Source organism: Triturus cristatus, chromosome 10 (assembly GCF_964204655.1).
Source record: "Triturus cristatus chromosome 10, aTriCri1.1, whole genome shotgun sequence".
Lineage (NCBI taxonomy): Eukaryota > Metazoa > Chordata > Amphibia > Caudata > Salamandridae > Triturus > Triturus cristatus.
Genome location: NC_140593.1, coordinates 755,339,412 through 755,361,847, shown reverse-complemented (window position 1 = coordinate 755,361,847; position 22,436 = coordinate 755,339,412). Strand labels below are relative to the sequence as shown.

The 22,436-nt window shown below is 43.9% G+C and overlaps 1 protein-coding gene across 2 annotated transcripts in view; it reads right to left on the bottom strand.

Annotated features, from left to right (window-relative positions):
* Positions 1-2,239: 2,239 nt before the first annotated feature.
* CARHSP1 (calcium regulated heat stable protein 1) overlaps positions 2,240-22,436 on the bottom strand; it is a 158,738-nt gene continuing 138,541 nt past the window's right edge. For both annotated transcript variants that reach the window (XM_085628271.1, XM_085628272.1), the window contains exons 3-4: positions 19,475-19,597; positions 2,240-2,629 (exon numbers count right to left, since the gene is read on the bottom strand). In XM_085628271.1, the coding sequence (XP_085484397.1) occupies positions 2,467-2,629; positions 19,475-19,597 (286 nt within the window). In that variant the 3' untranslated portion in view covers positions 2,240-2,466. The remainder of the gene's footprint in view (positions 2,630-19,474; positions 19,598-22,436) is intronic.

Here is a 22,436-nt window from a genome sequence, read left to right as displayed (position 1 = left end):
CTGCCCTGGTCCCACCGCTGCAGGGGAAAACTCATCCAGACGGCAGCCCTCTGATGCTCCCCCCTGAGGGACCGGACTCACCGCATTGTTCGCCAGTCCTGGGCAGGGCTCTCACTCTTACACCCGGCAGTCTGCAAACGGGTCGGGAGCCACATGTGTCCCTGTATGCCTTCTCCCCGGACCCCAATGTGGGTCCCCAATTCCTTACTGTAGTGCCTTGTAGGACGCGGTTCCCAAGTTGCATGTCGGGGCAACCCGCTTTTCCACCGCTACGTGGCAATTCCCAAATTGCGGTCACTCCGTAGCCCGCGCCAGGGCCAATCACAGCTCACGTCTGCTGCAGCTCACCTGAAGGGGCCAATCGCCACAGAGGGACCCACCCAGCCAGGCCGCAGAGCCCCACTGCTCTCCCCTCAGAGGGGCCAGGCTCATCTCACCTCACTCTGGAGGGCCCCCTTCTCTTCCGCCCACCAGCGGGTGTGCCAGAAGGGGGCCTTGTTTATCTCCAGAGCGCCCCCCCGTGCCTGTTCCGGGATGACGCGCCCTCCGAGCTCCGATTCAGGGCTTGGGATCCCCAATGATGGGTTCTGAATTCTTCTTTCTGCCACGACAGCCCCCCTGCATTCGCTGTGTTGTAGCGGTGTCAGGGCTCTGGCACTTCGGATCTAGGCCACCAAGAACTAATCGACCTGCCCATTGCGTTGCAGGTTGCAAGAGAGAGGGCTGCCATTATGTTCCCGGGTCAGAGATACTCTGCAAAATATGTCCACCATCCGGTACCCCAGGCCCTCTTCGTTGTAATGATAGGTTCCATCGGCCCCATTACCTCACCCCCCCCTGCAGAAAGGGGTCTCCAGGGACCAAGCACTATCGACCTGCCCATTGCATTGCAGGTTGCAAAAGACAGGGCTGTCATTATGTTCCCGGATCAGAGATACTCTGCAGAATATGTCCACCGTAGGTACCCCAGGCCCTTTTCGTTGCAATGAGAAGTTCCATCGGGCCAATTACCTCACGCCCCCTAGCAGAGAGGGGTCTCCAGGAGCCGAGGTCACAGGATTCCAGATGCGCCGGCGCAGAGCCTCGGAACTACATGTGCACCATCTTCGGCTCGCCGGCCATGCCCCCGATTGTGCCACCCACTATGTAGCATTTTAAACCTGCCTCCGGCCTGATATTGCCAATTGTATGTGCAGTTTCAACTTCCATTTCGACCTGGGGAAGAAAAAAAAAAAAAAACGTTGCCAGGCCTAAACCTCTCTCTTTAATACTTACAAGTCACCCCTAGGGAGGCCGTAAAAAGCCCCTAGGGCAGAAGTCATTGTATTTACCATTTTGGAAATGTACTCCTACGTTTTACATGTCCTGGTAGTGGCACCAGGTATACATATTGGACCATCAGATCCAACTCTTCAGATCACTTCTGGACCTGTAGAAGACTCAAACAAAGGACTGTTCTGCTGCCCTGCCCATGAGGGGATTTGTTGGTGTATATTATATGTATATTTATTTGGGGTGTAAGATGCATTTGTCCTTGGGTCTAGCATATGTTGGTTTTGTTATGTGAAACGCATTTTGTCATGCCACATGTAATGTATTGTTCGTGTCTAATTTATGTTACACATACACTCTGCCTTGACAATTGCATTTATGTATTGTTTGTTAGATTATGTTACAACCCTGAAAAGTCCAATCTTTGGACGAAGCATGTTGGCTGTTTTGTGCTGTAACCACTGGATGCTTTTACAATTGAAAATAATTAAAAAAAAGAATTGAAAAAGTTGTCTTTCGAAGCAGATTGTAACTTGTATCTTGTGGTGCATCACTAGTTATCTTGGAGAACTATGCATCAGCTCTTTTCATCGAATACTATGAAAACAATAGATGGTAGTTTTCAGTTTGATGGCAGCACAGTCTGTGCTAGTTTCATGCCCCTATTTCTGTAGAAATAAGCAGCAAAACATCCACAGACGTTGAAGGCACGGAGCTCATACTCCAGCCACTATATTTATTGGGAATGATACAATGGTTTATATTTATATTATTTAAGGTTCTATTGCATGCAGATGTCACTTGATGTACACAACACGCTTTATGCATCAAAGTAATTTTAAAATGAAGAACAGTATTATATATATAATTTATACTATACAGTTTATAACACACGTTATCTGCCATGCTAAAATGAATAACCAATCTCCAGTGGTAAAAAATAAAAAAAAGACCATACATTATAACATTGATTTAAGCTCTTTTAATGTGGTACGTTTCTGCTCATTTTAAAAATATTTTTTTCCTCTTACACTTATACAAAATGATTGACAAATGTAATACATTCTCTTCGTGAAAGGCAGTGTGTGTCAAATATTCATGGGGAGGGGTGGGGGAAATGGAGGTATTTAGGGCAAATTACAGGCATCTTTGTATCTGCCCACAGTCTCTCTCAAGGATCAGGGATCATGGGGTTTAGGGGCTGATAACATGGCCAGACCACGTCTCATGCTTGGTTCCTGGGGCCAAGTGGGTGATCACAACTTCAACAGCTTGTATCTTCTCATTCTTGGGCGGAACAGTACAGAGCTTGTAGGTGACCTCATCCCCTTCTGTTGGAACATATTCCCCTTCGATGCTGTATACAGAGAAATACAGACAATTCAGGTTAAATAAAAACTTTTCAATGAAAAATGCTAACACATTCCACCTCCTCGCCACCCAAAACAATTGCAAATCGTGCAATGTGTGAGCATCCATAAACTGATGGAGCCGAAGAAGTTTATTTCCCAGTGCTCGCCACGTTTTTTGTCTATAGTTGAAAACAACCCGAAAAAGATAATCCAGGAAGAATTACAATTTAAAGCAGAGAAAAATAACAGCCAATAGATAAAAGGGAGCAAAGTTAACATCCTTGCATTTGGCCGAAAGTTCTCATTTCTGTTAATGTCACACCTTTCACCATTTCTCCAAGCATCAGCTCACCCACTGTAATCTGGTCAACAAATAGTACAAGTTTAGTATTTATTTTCCACATGCAGATTGGGGTTTTCTAAACAATTATTTAAAAACAAAATGAAGCAACATATCTTTAAGATATAATGCATTCTGTCATAATAATGAGCAAACAAATAAACATTTGAGATTCATAGTCTGGAATTATAGTCAATGTGTGTTGTCCATGTCTCACCGCTGCCCAGCTCATCACCCTGACCCCTCAAAAAATATTTACACTTTTTCCTATCGGGGTCCACAATATGCTACAGATGTCTTCAAATTTCCCTCTGGGAAGTTGGTCTTGATTAAAAAATAAAAACAAAAAAACTGTAGTACTTCTACTGTCCACTGAGGCAAAGCAACACAACTGAATCATCACATCAATGAGTGTCAAAGACAGTTCCATTTGCTTACACTCTGCTGTGATTCTCCAACCAGATAAAACTACCATCATTATCGTGACTATGCCAATCTGAAGCACCAGAAACACTTTCTTTAAATTCAGAGATAAAAAACTATCTGGCTGCATAAGCAGTTAAATGCTGCCATCACAATCTGCAAAAGGCACTTAAAATGTACTTCAGTTGGTGGCACTAGGGAGAAACTATTGCATTTGTATCACAAGAAAATGGATCACAATGCAGGAGGGTAGGATGAACTAAGATACATATCTTACTTAGTTCTCCCTAAGACTCTTTCCATTGATCTGCATGCATTGCACAGTGTACAGCAATACCTATGGGTTAGTGATTTGTTTTATGCAAATCACTAACCCACAGGTGCATTAGTGCAGTACTTTTAATCTGTGAAAATGAAGCGGAAAACATCACCTTGCATCCACCTCTTCCCCCTCACTCAGCCAGTGCCCCACTATTGCCCCCCCCCCCCACAGCTTCTTGTATTCATGGTGCTTCACTTCTCCTGCACGGGGATGTCACAGTGGTCTACAGAACGTGGGGCCTTGTGTACAAAACACACAAAAAATCTTTTTCGGAGTGGGATCAAGTCTTTGCAATTCACAAAAGAGGCTATGCAAATCGTTGTGAAGGACATACCAGAGGAGACGCCTCCCTCATACTAGCAAGTTGCAATGGGACACATTAAATGTTTTTTTTGCTGGCAGCCATTAGAGTACTTAGTCTGCTATCCTGAGTTGTACTTTTTTTTTTAAGGGGGGATAGCCTAACTCCCAGGCCCTGTAGTGGTGGGGTGCTCCCAGAAGGGCCAGTCAGCATTTTGTAACTATAATTATTAGAGGAGGGCCTGCGACATCCCTCCCTGAGCCACTGGTAGCCCTTTGGACACAATCCCCTGGCACCATGTGATTAAAAAGTGGAGGAGGCGTGCGGCCCACCTCTCCAAGCCTTACAAGGCCCCGGGGACTCAATCACCAGGGGCAGGCTCTTGATCTGTGCCCCGGGGAACCCACCCCCGGACACAGTACTTTTCCCTGCCTGCAGGGATGTGGAAAGGGAAAGAAGTGTGCTCCCACCTGGCGGGAGCTCAAATACTTCTGGTTCCCTGCCCGTGGTCTTACGGGCAGGGAACTGCAATTGCTACCATCTGGCAGGATAAGCAGAACTAAGTAGCTGCTCCCGCTGGATGGGAGCAATGTTGGCTCTAGTGCGGGGGATGTGCCCCTTCCTCAAAAAAATAAAAATAAGGCGGGGGGCCAGGCAAATAGGTGTTTGGAAGGGAGGGGACTCAACCTCTTCCTACGATAGGGGTGTGCTTCCAGCTGCGGGGAAGGGGGGTTGGATGCAGAGCCTGGGTGCAGTCCAGGTCATTTCAACCAGCCTGTGCTGGGTGGGGTTTGGCTGATCACAGGGGTTGGACCAACCCCATGCCAAAGGATGTGCTTGGTGCGGGGTTTTTTCCTTACATATTACATCACTCATGACACATTCTATGATATCACTTATAACATAATTGCAACATCTAAAATGACACCTTTGATGACAAGACACTGCATGGCATGCGTGAGCACAAGTTATAGTTTACCTTAGGGCACAAGTTATATACTAAAACTGGTGAAATTCAGTAGGTTTTTTTTTTGTTTAATAACGTTACGTTGTCACTGAAATGTTCACCTAACTAGAACGTCACTTTAAAAATTAGTTTTCAGTGAATATACATAAAATTAGGACAGTAAAGGCGTTCAAATAGTGTTGTTGACCAGAACAAAACCGCTCAGAATCCTATTTGCCCTTTTGAGGTCTCATGCTGCACTCTCCATTTTGTGTAATAATGGTAACAGCTTCGGTGTGTAAATATCCGATAACTCTGTTCGCCTTCCGAGGCAAATGAAAATATAAAATAGAAGGAAAAGTTTGTCGAGTGCAGTGTGCGTTTCTGTGAAAAGTCAGTCTGAAAACTGCACTGGACAAAATATATGTTAGATGCACTGTTGGTCAAAGCTTGTGTACAGAGGGACTTTTCAAGAGGTGAGAAACGCCCTTCAGGGTCACATTCAAATGATTGAAATGATGGGAAGCCAGAATTACAATTTCAGGCAAGGTGACGTGTAACTAAATTAGTGCTTTCTGAAAGGTAGCAATTATGTAGCCGTAGCACGTCAAAGAAGCAAATGTGCTTTTGGTGACTTCATTAAAATGAGATCCAATGTCTTTTTAAACTCGATGTAGACTACATATGAGAAAACGGTCTATTTTCAAAATACCTTTTGGAGAATAAAATATGAAGGCAAATGGAATGAATAATACAGTACATCATATTTGTTTGCTATGTAGAGTTCCCGAGGCCCTCAAGGAAATGTGGTATTCAAGCTAAAAGAAGTTTTTCAACTGCGGGTTTTCTTTGATCCTTAACAGTGAGCAGATCGTAGCAGGTCTTAATGCGAAGGACGATCCGCATTGACAGTCATTTTCTGTAAAGTATTCAACTTCTTGAGAGCGACAAACCCAAAGGAAAGGTCACCGTAAACACAGAATTCCGTTGTGCGTTCAATAAAAACGCTTAACACTCTGCAGATCAAGCCCACAGAGCTTCTCCCCTTGTTTGAGGGGTGTGGCGCAGAAAAAATATGTAAGAATGCTGCCGGACTGGCCGACGTGTAGCCTTCGGCAGAAAGATAGCCCGGGTCCTAATCAGGAAGGAAAGAGGCGTATGTATGGGAGCGTCTCTGCAGGTCGAGTGGATCAATTAAAGGCGCAGTCCGTGCACCACTGACGGCGCCTTTAATTGATCGACTCGACCTGCAGAGATCATTGCAAAAAGGAATACGGTCTTCGTGGTAAGGAGCCGTAGGCAACAACTCTACATTGGCTCTGACGATGCACACATACGACATACAAGGACTGAGTTTAGGTCCCACTAAGGCATGATGCAGAGGAAACGGGAGTGCCAAATCCTTCCGACATCTCATTACAACTGGTGATTTAAAAGTGGACGGTTGGGCCAGGCAAACTGAAAAAAGCCGACAGGGCGAGCATACACCCTTTAACTGGGCCCACCCCACGACCTTGCTGGGCCAGTGACAATACAACTGATAACTTGCCATTCACTAGCCACATACTCTTTCTCAGCATAAAAAATAAATTATTTTGGTCGAGGGGCGTTGAGCTGTGAGAATCACATTAATTACTTGAGATGACAAATTAAAACAACTGTTTTCGCTATCTCTGCACATAGAGGAGGCAACTGCTCTCAAATGTATGCTTTAATTTGTCTCTTCTGGAACTCAATGTTACCCAAGGACTGACTGTCTCGGAACTTCTCATGTGCAGCTTATATCCCCCTTACTCCCGATTTTTTTTTTTTTTTAATTACTCCACGTTTGCATCTGTATTATATTCTTGATGTGATTATTTTGCAACAGTTCTTTTGTAAAGGCCTCTGTTGCCCCCATGCCACGTCTGCGCTAAAAACTTCTAAGATTTAACTACAGGGCCTTGTCCTGATGCTGAAACGGGACACCACCCGGAAGGGTAGCCTGATCGAAGAGCAAATGATCAGGCTCAAGAGATCTGGGTACCACATCCTACTGGGCCAATCAGAGGCTACAGAGATAACTTAGGCTTGACTATCCTGAGATGCTCATAACTTGAGGCAGGAGAAGTAGCAATGGAAATGCAGACTAGGCCCGTGTTCCTCCGCAGGCAGAATGCATCTTCTCAGCAGAATCTCCAGTGCATAAGTCTTGACACTACACGTTTTCTGCAGTTGCAAAATGATCCAGCCAGTGTACCACCTGGTGGAAGAAGTCTTAAGACACCTCAAGATGATGGCGGCATGCACGATCCACCAGCCAACATCTGCTCTGGTATTCCGAGACTCCACCAGTTAAGTGACTGCCAAGAAGATACCCTGTTGTGCGGCCATGCCCAAAGGAGCAATGTTTCCTGGCACAAGATCTAGGACAGTACATTGCCTCACTTGTTGCAGTTCTACATGGCAATTAAGTTTTTAGCAATTATTTGCACCAAACTCCCCTTGATGGTCAGTAGTTAGGCTTTTAAGGGTAGCCGGATGGCATGGAGGGCCAATTGGTTAATGTGGAGATGCCACTCTGCTTAGGACCTCGGACCTCTTAACTTCATTTCTCCCACATGATGCCTCCCAACCAGAGAATGCATCCGTCACTACTATGAGCTCTGGCTAGGGTAGGGAGATCGGCTTCCTGCAAGATAGTGTCCACCTGCCATCATGGAAGCAGAGCTGACCACAGAAAAAAATCATCAAGGCTTCCTTCATGCAAAACTTTCCACAGGTGCCAATATTAATGTTTCATGATCAACAACGTAAAGTAGAAGAAAGATTATATTTTTTGTAAAAAGGGTGAAAATCTGTTACTTTTGAATCATTATCAGTGTGAGAAATCTAAAACAGGAACTTGATGCATCAAAATGGGGCACAAAATAATGGTTTGCAATGAGTTGATAACACATGGGGTTGGTGCTAAACATTTGTACTTGCGAGCAAACGTTGTAGACATTTATTGCGATTTTGTATTCCCAAAGTTTGGTTCTATTATGACTGGGTAAAATATGATATTGTTATTTCCCAACCAATATGGGATGTTCACACATTTTAATGTAAACAAAAGCACTTTCTTATACAAAGGATTACATTTAGTAAAAAGTGTTGCTAAAGCTTTTGTGTCATAATTAGAAACGTGGGGAGGTACACTGAAGATTTAAAATCTGTGCCTTTGTTTTTATTTATGCCCACATATTATGAAAAATGAAAATACTCTTTGTAAGAAAGACTTTTTAATTTAGTATTGCCCACTGTACAGAAAGAGTTAATGGTGGACAAAAAAGGAATTTCAAAGCCCAAACTCTAGATGGAAACTGTATACAGCAGTGGTTTTCAAACTGTGGGTTGCAATCCACTAGTGGGTCAGACAGTCCAAGCAATAAGTAAGATAAATACATAGGTTAAATGCTTCTGTGTCACATTTGCTATGCTTTAATGACCAAGGTCAAATGTCAGGCTATGTCTTCTGACAAATTACTGCTTTTTAAAAAAAATTATACATGGGGATTGGGGTTTACAAACTCTCACTTTGCAGTCAGAGAAATACATTAAAGTGAATTTTGAGACAATCTTGCACTGGGTACAGGGAGTGAGAAAGGAAGGGCTGCAGGATGTCATTTTTTATAAGACACAACCAAAAGGTAAATAACCTGTAAATGAACTATACACAATCAGCAGTTATAGGAAGGCAAAAGAAAATGTAGCACTTTTTTGGCAACTGAAGTTTGATAGACACAAAGATTTTAATGTGATCAAAACAAATCAAGATATTCTTACTTGGTGATACACAAATGATACATATTCAATTAAACCCAATTTCCACGCATTTATCATTTGTGTGCAATACAGCTTTGTCAGTAAAACTGAATTTCAGTGCAAATTTAGTAGCCATGTCATGTGTTGTTTGTAAATGACAGTAGGAACCACTCAATGTTTTAGTTATGCAAAAAACAAAACAAAAATAAATAAATCAATAATCGCTCAGCTCATGTCCACTAAAGCAAGGTGGGTCGCAAATGTTTGCCATTCTAAAATATGGGCAGTGGTTCTGAAAAGCTTTGGCAGTATTGGCACGCAATGTACTGATTGATACCTAGGCTTCGGTGTAAAAGCTGCGATTTCAAGTAGCGGAATGTGTGTAAGTGTTCACAGACAACTTGGTTGTGACAAGGGCACCTTCGAATCCAGGAGGTGTAATGAAATGGATACCTGTAGAAGACGTTTTGCATCTTGAATAGTTTTCTGGATTTACATGCCGTGCCTTATTCCACCATATAGTGGTTGGGTCGGTAACTTCCTCTTGTATGTTAGTCCCTTTTTTCTTTTTATCTTTTTGTTGTTGAGCAATGACTGTCCCCACTATGTGCTGTCCAGACCAACCCCTATTGACTACAAACACCCCTCCATGGAAGCCGCCACACATGGCCGCCATCTTCAGATCCTTTTTTAGGTCTCGCCTAGCTATTGCGTTTACGCAATCGCTATGCGAGACTCTAGTAAGAGGGGCATTTCAAAGTGCTCTCAAAAGTGGATTGCATGGCGAGCACGCGCACAATCACGTGCATCGTGCTGCCATGCAATCCGTTTGGGGAAGCGCTTCAGCCCACTGGCGCGTGCACATGTAGCCACAGCCTCAGCATCATACTTCAAAGGGTCCGCTCCCCCGCCTGGAATGCGCTTCCCCGCCACAGCATGCCGAGAGATTGTTTGCTCATGGCGCCTCTCACAACTGTCCCTCCCCTACCTGTTTGTTTTGTTTTACTTTAAAACTAAGAGCGGGCCGCTTCAAGGACACCGCGCTCGGTTTATTTATATATTTTTCAACTTTGCTTGTTATTTATTCTTTGCAGCTTTCTATAGCGCAAACTGGACTCGAAGGGTTTGGAGCGCTTTACGTGAGCGCAAACTACATTGCGCATCACATTCGCACCAGTTACGTTACGCACAAGGTTGGTTCTGCCCCCCTATCCCCAAGCTCCCCGCTCCCTTGTCCCTCTGCCTGAGCACGTGCACACGTACTCCCTGTGAATGACACTGAATCACACAATGAGGCAAGCAGCTTGTTTTGTAGTTTCATTACCCATCCGCATGTATACGGCGTAGCCCCTTCTGCAGTTGGAAAAGGAAATATGCTTGCCTTCATAAATCCAATTAAAAAGAAGCTGCATTTACATTTTGCCCCCCGCCTCCCCCCACAGCCACGTATAATGGCCCTCGATGTCAGAAAACATGATGCATGTTTTCACTCTGTGACAGAAACCATTACATTTAAAAATCCGTTACAGGTAGCTTAATTAGACGCCTGATTAATGTCTCCCTAATTACAGCTAAAAGGCACTCGATGAAAAATATTTTGTGCTCATCATTTATGGGTAAATGTGCGTTTGCAGTGATATGTTGTATCTTTTTTCTGTTCTTGTTATGGGGGATGAAGGAAACGCACAACGATTGAGTGTTTTTCAAAAGGCTTACTTTTCATAATGAAATATCGCTGCTGCACATTATTTTCAACCTGTATTCCGATTGTGTTTTCTCCACAGAGACAGATATGTTTGTATTGCGCAAATTGTTATTCGATCACTTTCATTTTTGAAACTCTATACTGCATTTTTTAGAAGGGCGAGTACAGTGCATTGTATGAGAAGTAAATTTAGTGGTGGTGACTATGTATTCTGTGAAATAGTAAACAATTAGGCCAATGAGGAAGAAGACATTTTCAATACTGCTCTGTGACTACATATGTAGGGAAAATATATTATTGCCTTTGCATTTTGTATTGTTGCATTTATACATCACTCCATGCCCCTGAAGAGGCACCCGAGAACATACTGTATGCATTTTGCACTATGTTTTAACAAGCACAATGGTTACTAGGTGAGAAGTGGGTGCATTTGTTGAACGCAATATTGCAAATATAATCACTGTTAAGTGATCGTGGCGTATAGTTATCATTTCATAGGATCATAGAATCGTATTAATTATATTTTTTTATACGAATCGATGCTATTTCATTGCACTGGAGCTATATTTCTACATGATATAACTCCTCATCAAGTTTAACAAGCATTTGCAATGCAACAGGTCGCACATTTACACAAGTTTGAGCTTTGACATTGTGAATGACAATGCCTTTAATTAATGTTTTCGTTTGTGAAACATAAATAAAACGCAGTCATTTACAATGCCAATAGCTTAAACTCGCGTAAATGCGAGACCTATTGCATTGCAAATGCTTGTTTTATTTACAACCATGAGTTTATTTGGTTTTTCCTGGTCTTCCTCCTTACTGCATATTCTTTATGTTCTTTGTCCACTTCTGTTTGCCTCATCTCCTGGGGAGGTGGGTGGGTCGCATGTGAATCCAAACAAATTCATCAACCTGCAAAACTACTCCTACAGGTAAGTAACCATTTTGTTTTGCAGCGTGAAGCTTTTCTGGATTCGCATGCTGCGCACTGTGTCCATATCGTTCTTCCATGTTAACTCTGGAGTTACGTTCTAGCTATTCAGCACCCAAACCACGTGACTATGATAGAAGTTATTCACTTTCGGGTAGCACAAGCCATTTAAAAAATGAAGGAAGTACACATTTGCTCATCTACGTTGGTAGCACCGGGGAGACAGACTGCGTTCGAATGACTCTGTAAGCACTTTTCTGAGTACTACCGGTTTGTGTGTTTGTTTCTTTTTGAATGACACATGTTAACTTTGAAACCGGTCCTTGACTTCATACCGGCAGGGCAAAGACGCATCCATTTAAATAAGGAGCATCTGGGTGAAGGAGTAACCTACATTTTGGATAACTGATCCATTGACTTCATCCAGGATATTGATTTTATACCTTTAGCAGACTGGACTAAGCGGACCTCAGCTTCTCAAGGTAGGTTTTACAGCCCCCGCCCCTCCGAACACCTTTTTACATGGGGATGACAATATGTATGAGATATTTACTATTTTGCCACCCTCTTCCCACAGACAAATTGAAAACCCTCTAGCTGGTCTCCATTATGTGCGAATTGGAGTAAGCTCATCTAAGGGGGAGATAAGAGAACGCACAGGTAGGATTCTAAACATGTTTGATTACCCACATGAGTTTAAGGAATGCGTTGCACCTGAACGGTCCCGCTGCACTATACAGATTGTCAGGGATTGCAATCAGCTCCACCTCCCCGAGTATAGACTTTTTCCACAAGAATGTGGTATGAAAAGCACATTATCTTCGGACTCAGGATCTATTAATATAGACAGTCCTGCAAGATTGTGACATGAAAAGCATGTGGTCACCGGGATGATAATCCACTCAAGGGGAGCGAGCACGAGAGGCACAAACGAGAGCAAGCCGAAGCCTTTCCCTGTCTTCTTTCACCGTCTCGTCGGCATGTAACCCACCGTTTATTTTGGTCGAGCTAATATGTATATATCCATGTGGCTATGCACACATCAGGGGCATGGAAGAAAATGGCTGTTTTTAACGCACATGTTGACCTGTTTTTAAACAATATTCTATTTGGGCACCTCCATGTTGACTTAGTCACATATTGATAACTATTGTGTTCTTATACATGCCAGTAATACCCATAATGACAGCAGGTATTTGTTAATTTCATGTTTTACTTAAAAGGTAACTCGCCTTGTACAGTCCTGAGGCGGCCAGAAATTCAACAGGCCGAAATAAACGACTTTCCTTGCATAAGGAGTCCACAATAAATAACCCCAAAAAAACCTCAATCTTTGTATAATAATATATATGTCTTTTTGACAGATTAGGTGTTAAGTGGATACATATGTGGCCTACCTAGGAGACGGATCTAGGATATAAATTAAGACACGGACCTTCAGTTTATTCTTGTAAAAAAAAAAGTATGAGGAAAGTGGAAAATTTTCATAAAGATATCATTGAATATGTTGAGTTGGACACTATTTTTTTAAATAAGAGAAAATAAAACAAAAAAGAACCATACCTACAGCTATCTTGAGTAGATTTTGTCATAAGGTTTAAGTAATCAGCAACAAATTCATGACAGTAATCCAATAGAAATTAATATACTATTGTTGATGAAATAATGACAATTTATCCCTCGTGGATTAATCCAGTCTAGTGTGCACTGATTTTGTAGCGTTTTTCATCATTGTGTGGAGGCTGGATTGGAGATGTGTTCGAGCTTGTAAACAAATTGTTCATTACTCTTAGTCCCACTTGTGCCTCCCTATTCATCTGTACGTCGCTACAGTAGTGTTTTGTAAACGTGTGCACCGACGACCAAGTGGCTTTCATGCAAATGCCATTAAACAAAACATTTGCCAGGAAGGCTACTGTAGCTCCTTTCGTATGTGTCGAATAGGCTCTTGGTTTTATTTCTAGTTGTATGCCAGCTGTGCTATGACATCTGGATTGTTTGATTAATCCACCTCGCAATGGTGTTCTTAGTGACCTGTTTCCAGTTTATATTTTCTGAGAATGATACGAAGAGCTGTTTTCCTTTCCTGATTGGCTTTATTTTATCCATAGAATACATTATCGCTTGTCATGCGTCTCGTTTATGTAGTGCTCTTTCTGCCAGTTTTTTGCTCTTGGAAGAAAGTAGATGTTTGGATTGTCTGGTTTATGTCAAACTGGGATATGACCTTTGGCAGGAAATGTAGGTTACCCTCATGACTATCCTGTCCTTGTGTATTTGCATGTATGGTTCCTGGATGGTTCATGTTTGCAACTCGCTTACTCTATGGAGAAATGACATTGTGATTAAAAAGGCTGTTTTTAGTGTGACCAATGATAAAGTGGCCTTGTGAAGTGACTCAAAGGGTTGTTTACAATACATTTTGGTAATTAGGCGATTCTGTGAACTTTCACTAAAAACATTATACTTCCAAAGCACTTCCTTTTGTATATTGTTTTTCACTTCATTTAGATTCTGTGTTGGTGTAATTCCTGGTGGGCTATTCTTTTAGTCCCTTCCTGAAATCTCTTGATAAGTGAAGAAGTTTCTTCCTACGTAACCCCTTGTGTAGGGCACGTTTGCCGACAGATGAACTTTTAAAGATGCATAAATGAGTTTGTTGTCTAGCTGGTGTGTGAAGTAACTGTAGATTCTCCGGTCCTGTAAGTGGCCAGATTTCTAGCCCACCTTTAATATCTCTCCCACTTCGCTCCCATGTATGTGCAAAATCTAGTTCTTCTCTATTTGCCTTCACGTACTCTCAGATCTACTACTCAGGCTAAATTTCAGGTGCCAAAGATCAGACTATCCCGTATGGGTGGCAGTTCTTTCTCCTATTTGGGCCCTGTTCTGTGGAATGCTCTTCCGTTGTCTCTTCGCACACAGATGAATGTTACACTTTGTCGTAAGTCACTTAAAACTTGGCTTTTTAAATCAGTTAGTTTTACTCCCCTATCTTTTGTTGTTTCCGCCGGGCGCCAGGAAACCCTTTTGGGTAGCTGTTGCGCCTAGATATAAATTTAAATAACATAACATATAACATTTCCTAGTTGTCGGCCTTCTTGCTTCTGAGGACTGCCATTGTTTCAGGCAGTCTCAGGTGTCCAAAATCTATGTCTTCAGGTGCCATGCTGCTAGAATCAGAGCGCTTGGTTCTGGGGTGGAGAATCCTCCCTTCCTGCATGAAGAGCAGATCTTGTAATGCTGGTTGCCTCTGCACCTTGTTGTATGTCATCTCTATTAGGTCTGAGAACCAAGTCTGTCTTGCCCACTGTGGGGCGAGGAGTATTAAAGTCATATAGAACGGTCTGCGTTTGTTGGTCACTAATGGTAACAGTGGGATTGGGCAAAAAGCGTAAGCAAACCTCCCTGACCAGTCTTCAGACAGTGCATTCCCCAGGGAGTGTTAGTGTGGATGTTTGGACGCCAAGGATTGGCATTTTGCATTTTCTGGTTGAGCGAAAACTTCCATTTCTAGTGTCCCCCTTCATCTGAACACCTTTTTGATTACTCTCTGATTCAGTTCCCACTCTTGAGTTGGATGCTTGTCTGCTCAACTTGCCCGCTTCTATGTTGTCTTTCCCCATTAGTTGTATTGTTGTTATGTTGGTCTTTGGATGGCCCATTTCCAGGCCTTTTGTGCTAGCCTTGAAAGGGCAGAGGATTTCGTGCCTCCTTGTGGAGGTACAACATAGTTGTTGTATTGTCCGTTTGGTTAGTATTGACTTTCCCCACAGCGGCTTCTGAAAGACATTCATGGCTAGAACACTGTTTTCAGCTCCAGTATGTTTATGTGTTTACTGATTCAGTTCTCGAGATCCCTCTGATCTGAGCTTCCCCATATAAGCTCCCAATCCCACATGCGAGGCGTCTGTAGTAATGGTCACTGTTGGAGTTGGCAATATGAAGAGTCTTCCTGTCGTTATACTTATCCTGCTCCACTACACCATCTCCTCCTGTATACTTTGAGAGGCAATCACTAAATCTTCCCAACACCCAGGTGCTTGCAACCATTGGCTCTGGACCCAGTCCTGAATTGGTCTCATGTGTAACTGTGCATATGGTATTAAAGGTATGCAGGAAGCCATCCTCCCTACAGTCCTCACGGTCACAAACTGACCCTTACGGTACTGGCGATATCCTTGTTGTATCAAAAGTATTCTGTTCTCGCAAGGGTATGCTTACACTTCTGCTGTGTTGAATTTTGCTCCCAGGAAGCACTTCTCTTATTTTGGGGCGGGTGACTGGTTTATGGAAAATCTCAGTTGTGGAGCATCATCACGGTTTTTGTTGCTTCTGCACTTGTGTAATGAGTTTGCTTTTACCAACCAGTCAACTAGGTAAGGGTACACATATCCCATGCCTTCTCAGGTTTGCAGACACTGCTCCTAAGCATTTTGTAAACATTCTGGGTGCCGATTTGATTACGAATGGAAGCACATTCAATTGATAGCAAGTTCTGTCTATAATGAAGCACAAGAAGTGCTTGTGGTTTATTGGGATGTGCAGATATGCATTTTTTAGGTGTATGGTAGCCCTATAGTCTCCCTGCAGAATGACATTGTGCAGCACTGTCTTTTTGAACTTCTGTGCCTTTACGAACTCATTTAAGAAACTGAGGTCTAGAATAGGTTGTAGGTATCAGTCTTGCTTTAGTATCAGAAAATGTGGATGATTTCCTTCCTGGCCACTCTCCCAATTGCCCTTTTATTCAGCAATTCTTTCACTTCTTGTCATAGCCAAGTATTTTTCTTCTTGTGTGGATGCTTTTCTTTGGTCCTTTCACTGGTGAGTGTTTGAATAATTCTATGCAATAGCCTTGTTGGATCATGTGAAGTATCCACTTTTCTGAACTTCCTCCACTCCTGGAAGAAGGCTCCTAGCCCCCCCCCAACCACAGGTGTGGTGTGTTGGTTTTCTAAGTCACTTGCTCAATGGTGCAGCCCCTCTCGGTGGCTTTGATCTTCCTCTCGCCCGTCTGCGAAAGGGTTGCCTCTGGGATTCTTGGTACTGCCACATTTGGGTTGGGTTCTGCACTTGGCTTGCACTCTGAAAGCTCTGGTGTGTGGTAGCACTTTGAAAGCCCCCTCTGCCCACCAGCCTTCTGGTAGGTGTACATCCTCGCCTTTGCTGTCCCCTGAACTATAGAGCTTCCATCGATTTTGCAGTATTGTTATCCTTCTTCAGCTGCTGCAAGGTATCACCCACTGTGCTCCCACAAACGTGTTACCAGTTGAAAGTTGTTTTAATTATATTTGCAGGAACCTCATTTATGAAGCCCGACACCCGTAGCCAGGCATGCCTTCTTAGGGTTGTCCCCGACATCATTTGTCTGCAACATCTAGGGAAGATTTCAAACAGGTGTTGCTGATATTCTTCCCTTCTTCCGCAAGGGATTCCGCACTCTTGATACTGATTTGTTTAATCAGCTCTGCAGTCTCCTCTCTATGTTGATAAGCAAATCCAATGAGCAAGGCAGTAGAGTTAGCTATGGGCCATTGTGTCGTTGCTCCCCTTTCAAATTTCCTGCCCACCATGTCCATTCTCTTACTCTTCTGATCTAGAAGCAGTCCGGAAGTAGTTGGCATGTTTGCCCTCTTCCTGGCTGCAATGATGTAGTCCGGTGGCACTTTACCTCTAATGTATGGTGTCCTTTGAGGAGTGCTTGTACTTTTTTCAGCCCGGGGTTCACTGACCTGCCAGTTGCAGGTTTTCTCTCTCCCCTGGTTCAGTATGTCTGGCAGCATGGGCAGGTATTTACTCTCACTCTGTGAGGTTAGCAAGGTCTCTAATAAAAACATGTTTCAGACTTCTCCTCCTCCAATTGTACACAATACTAGTCTGCAATCTTCTTTATTAGTTGGTTGTACGTGGCAATATCATCCAGGGGCGAAATCCGACAGATGTGTGTCTATTCCTTCCTCCGGGGAATTCGTTGCGAGGTCCTGCTATTTTGTTTGAGGTATTTTGACCTCTCTTCATCTTGAAACAGGCCCCGAGACTATGGGTCATTTTCCTCATAGAAGATTTCCTGATCCTCCTCTTGCTGTCGCTCTAGGGTCATTGGAGGCTCTAGTTCTTCCAAATCCTTGCCCTCTTGTGTGTGTGCTCTGTCCAAGCTTTTGACAGAATTCTGAACTCTGAGAGAAGCATCCAAATCCTTCCTTTACTGGAGGACTGCTTTCATTTCGGGTTTGAGACACCTATTCTTCCCGTTGATCTTTTCGGTGTCAAGTGTGAGTGTCAGTCACTTTTTCGACATTGAGGCTGCTGGTGTCGGTGGGTCACTCAACCCTTTCTTTGCCTTCTCTCGACGTCGATCGTTTGGGACGCCAGCATCTTTTTGGTGGCATATCCGCATGCGGTGTCCTGGATGTGGGACCAGAGGGGCTCTTTCAGCTTCTGCTTGCCTTTGGTCGGCAAGAACTTTGTCGCTGAAGCAGCTTTTGATTTCTAGAGTCTGTTCGAGGCTCCTTATGTTTTCGGTGTTGTCGTTAGACGTTAATTACCTTCTTTTTGATGTCGGAGCCATCTCGCGTGAGGTTTTCCACCTTGCTCGACAACACCAGGTCTTCCAGCGATGGAGCCCCCCCCCCCCAACTGCATAGCACAGTGTGCTTGCCTTTGTTTCTCCCTTGTTCTTAAGGTCTTTGAATTCTGTGCAGGCCTCACAGTTGTCAGCGCAGTGACCTCTTGGTGACAAAGGTTGCACACAGTATGGTTGTCCTTCTGGGCAAACCTGTAATGACACTACAGGCGGAATCGAAACGGCAAGTGCAGATAGAGCATTCAGCAATGCTTCCAGACCTAACGGCGTTAAAAAAATAATGTGAAGATGGCAACCACGTGTGCAGGCTTCCGTGGAGGGGGCGTCTGATGGCAAGAGAGGTTGGACTGGACACCAAATAGTGAAGACAGGAGGCAACCGAAAAAAAAAAAAAAGAGACAGACTAATATACAAGAGGAGAGTTCCAGACCAAACTACTAGATGGCAGAATATTGCACAGCATGTGAATTCAGAAAAGATTCATACTGCAAAAGGGTGTCATCTGGATGTAATTGCACTTCTTTTGGGGTACTGCTGGTGGTAAATAGAATTCCAGCATAAACACATGCATGTTGCCATGTTTGCAGTGGGAGAAAAGAACTTGCAGCAAAACCATCATCCTTTGCAGGTGAATATGGTATGTCCACGTAATACACTGGTCACCGTGCTTGTAGTTTCACAAACTCCATGTAAGTTAACACAGTGCATGCCCTCCACCATACTCCAGTATTCTGAATAATGGAGGAAATTCTCTGGATACCAAATAACACTAAACAGTTTAACTGCTTTAGTGAAGAGGTTAATAGCAGCAGACCATTCTGGCTGTCTTCAGAGAAGAACTCCTGCACAAGCAGACATAGCAGTCCACTTGCTGATTACAAATCCTGATTTTTTTTTTTGCCCATTAGACACCCTGATAAGAAATTGGAAAAACAATACAAATGAGTTAAGACGCACCATAATGCCGGTAACTCTGTAGCTAACTGCACCTGAATTAAAGTGCATACTTCAATAGTCTATCAAGGTTCAGTCATTAAGAAGCAGATTTGTTTTAGCCCCATACAAATGCACATCTCGACCATCAAACCAAATAGTCCGAAAATGTCAACATGATTGTTTTCCAATCCAATGAAGATGGGAGTCTTGAATTCCATCTGTCAGCATTGACGTAATTTGGTAGTAGTCCGGGGTCGCAACTCCGACCTCCAACTTGCTCCATGCTACTCCTGGCATTTTGTTTGCGACCCCTGGCCTCGCAGGAGCCAAACGTTTTGGTTGCTGTGAGGCCAGGGGTTGCAAAGGAAGTGCCAGGAGTAGCAGGAAGCAAGTTAGAGGTCAGAGTTGCGACCCCTGACTACTCCCAAATGATGTCCATGTCTTTCAGTAGAAAGTTTGTGCGCTCTCCTGTTGGCAGATCGCTGTTGCAGGTATGAATTAAAAGGGAAAAAAAAATCCCAAATGGCCCATTTTAGCACAGTTCAACCAGCGACTATCAAACGCTTACTCGGAAATGTGAAGGAATATATCAGGACCACCATCTGCAGGAGTGAGAAAGCCATGACCTTTGGAACGACAGAAACATTTGCAGACACCTTTGTACACTGGCCCCTCTGAAGCACGCGTCGACCTGTAATGAAAGTGCAATACAAGACATCATAAATAATGTTATGGAAATGCAATACAAGACAAAAACTGGCACAATACAGTAACAAATAAACAGTCACAATAGACCGAACTGGATAAGTAATGAAGGCACTTATACAACAGCACTGATGATTTATGCGGAGTCGTGAATGATTTGGATGTAGCACTAATTTAGGTCTTAAATGATGCAGGCACAGGTCAGTGAATGTGAGCATTATATGAGGGCAACACATTCAGGAGTGATAGAAGAGTTGGACAATGAATGCAATCACGTTTGTAGGTTTGAATTCCTGCAAAACACACAGGCAGCCTTTTATCCCTCTGAACCATGAACCTTTGTTTCTCTCCACTTGCATCCTTATTTCATGCTATGCCATTCTATTATTTTCTTTCGTGTATGTAAAGCGCTGCAAAACCCACGGGTCTAGATAGCGCTATATAAAACTTTATAAATAAAACTTCAAAACAGATGTATCACAGAACGATACAGTGGATGCCTGTGGGTGGAATTGTGGACTACCATATTTTGCAGCAGAGACCTGTGTTCGGTAGACTAGTGAGGCAAATGTGGAATACAGACATCCATGTTGGTGGAGCTCAGCATTTCATGGGTTTATGCAGAAACCACAGACCTAGTTAGTCTGTGTTTGGAGTAGAGGTGAAGCAAATGCATAAGTGTCTACCTTTTCGACCAGTTGTCCGTTCTGCCAGGTGAGCCAAAAGAAACGACGTGCTGGATAATCTTGGCTTGGGTTGGAACTGAAGTATGTTGTGGAGTTTCCTAATTCTTGCCCAGGTGCCAGGTGGAACGACAGAACACTAGAGCCACAAAGAATTAGGTAACCTGCTGAAAATTCAGCTTTCATAGGGAAGATCTCAGAGATAACAAGACCTCGGTTGCAGGCAGGAATCCCAAGCAGGCAATTAGCAACATAGTAGAAGTAGGTCAGCAGAACATTTATTCTGGATTGTAGACTGATTAAGTCTCTCTCCAAGATGTTTCCTAAAGTGCAATGTTAAGCACAATATTCTGAGCCCAGAATAAGGGATTTGGCCACCCACTTTATAAAAAGATTGTTTTGCATCAACCAGCCGATACAGAAGATCATTGGACTCCGGGGTGTGGCTCTTTCATTAAAAATAACCTCCTCTTGATTTTTACCAATCCCTCACCTTAACGGAGGAGTTTGAGATTCCACTCGAGAGAAGAGACAGAAGTTCCATCTCCTGCTTTAACTAAAATTCAAATATATCTTATTATTTTTGTCCAAGACAAGTTCAAATGCATCTTTTTCTTTTAGCCTAAGACAAGAATATGTAATTTCCAAAATCCCCAGCAATCGAGAACTGGCAGGGAGATCTTTTTTTAGTTCAAATGACAAGATAGCATTATGGATTACAAAGCCGGAGCTTGACACCAATTGATTAACTTGAGGCAAGGCTTGATATTTAATATTTGCAACCATCCCTTGCTTTAATGGTAGGTATTTTGGTATTGTGCAATTGTAATCGGTATTTACATAGTGCTTACTTCCCAGACGAGACATTGAAGCGCTTGCAGGGAGTAGCACACTGCTCAAGATTAGAGGTTTGTAGATTTAGGGGTGGGGGGAGAAGCGACAGGAGCAGCGTTCCTTACACAAACATCAGAGGCCCACTTAACTTAGTTGTGTCCGCTTGGTGGATGGTGTCAGTCTCTAAGGGAAGCACGAGTCTCCTTTTTAGGTCTCGGGACCATCCGGTCTGCCGAAGGCAGAACCGGGAGTCAGGAGATTTAATGTTTTGGAGAAGAGGGGCTTGAACCCGCCCCTCTTCTCTCCTCTTCTCCATTGGCTGGCCTCTTAAATGCTGGCCAGCCATTGGAGAAGAGGCTTTGTCTCTCCGAACAGGCCCCGTCCTTTTCGGATTCGGGGGCGTGATTTTCGTTAATTTTCAATGGGCGTGTTTAAACGCCCCCGAATCCGAAAACACGCCCCCGAATCCGAAAATGCCGCTGCCTTTCTCCGAGGCATTTCTGCTTTCACCTCGGAGAAAGGCAGTGGTGTGCTCGTCTCTTAGGGTACTGCCAGATTGCCCGAGGCCGATATGACCCTTGTAATTTTACAACCCTGTTCCGCTGCACACTTGTGGTCAAGAATATGATGCTTGCACTATTTCCGTTTAAATTAGGAGACCCACATCAGTTGCGAGCCTACCAAAATGTAAAAGAGACGTTTAAGAGTTTTTGAAACCCCAAAAGCGTGGCTGCCACTCGGTGTGTGCCAAATTCTTTCGGTTTCAGATGTCCTGCTGGAAGGTGGCAAGTCCGTTGGAAGGTTCGGGAGTAGGCGGCCTTTGTGAGATTGACGTGTGACGTCGACAACCGTCAGGAGGACAAGCATCTCCTCTTGTAGCCATCTTGGAAGCGATATCTTTGCGCCTTAACAGAGGCATCGCGACACTCGGCTTATTCTGTAGCACCGCAGCCCGAGCATTTACTACACTGTCATGTCCATGTACCGTGGCACCCCCGCCTGCCGCCACCAGGGCCGATACGATTACAGTTCTGGGGGACCCCGTGGGAAGCGTGGGCCCGAGGCGGCCATGCTGCGGCGACCTGAAGAGGAGGAGGTGGTAGAAGACCGGCGGCCTGAAGATGAGGCCGAGCCGCTCGAAGAAGCTGAGCCTGAGGAGCCGCGGGTGCCCATTAACTTGGACATCAAGAACCTCCTCAAACCTGGATAAAAGCCTTTCACTCAGCGGTGTCGCCTCTTCGTAGGCAACCTGCCACCAGACCTGAACGAGGACGAGTTTAGGAAGGTCTTCAGCAAGTACGGCCAACC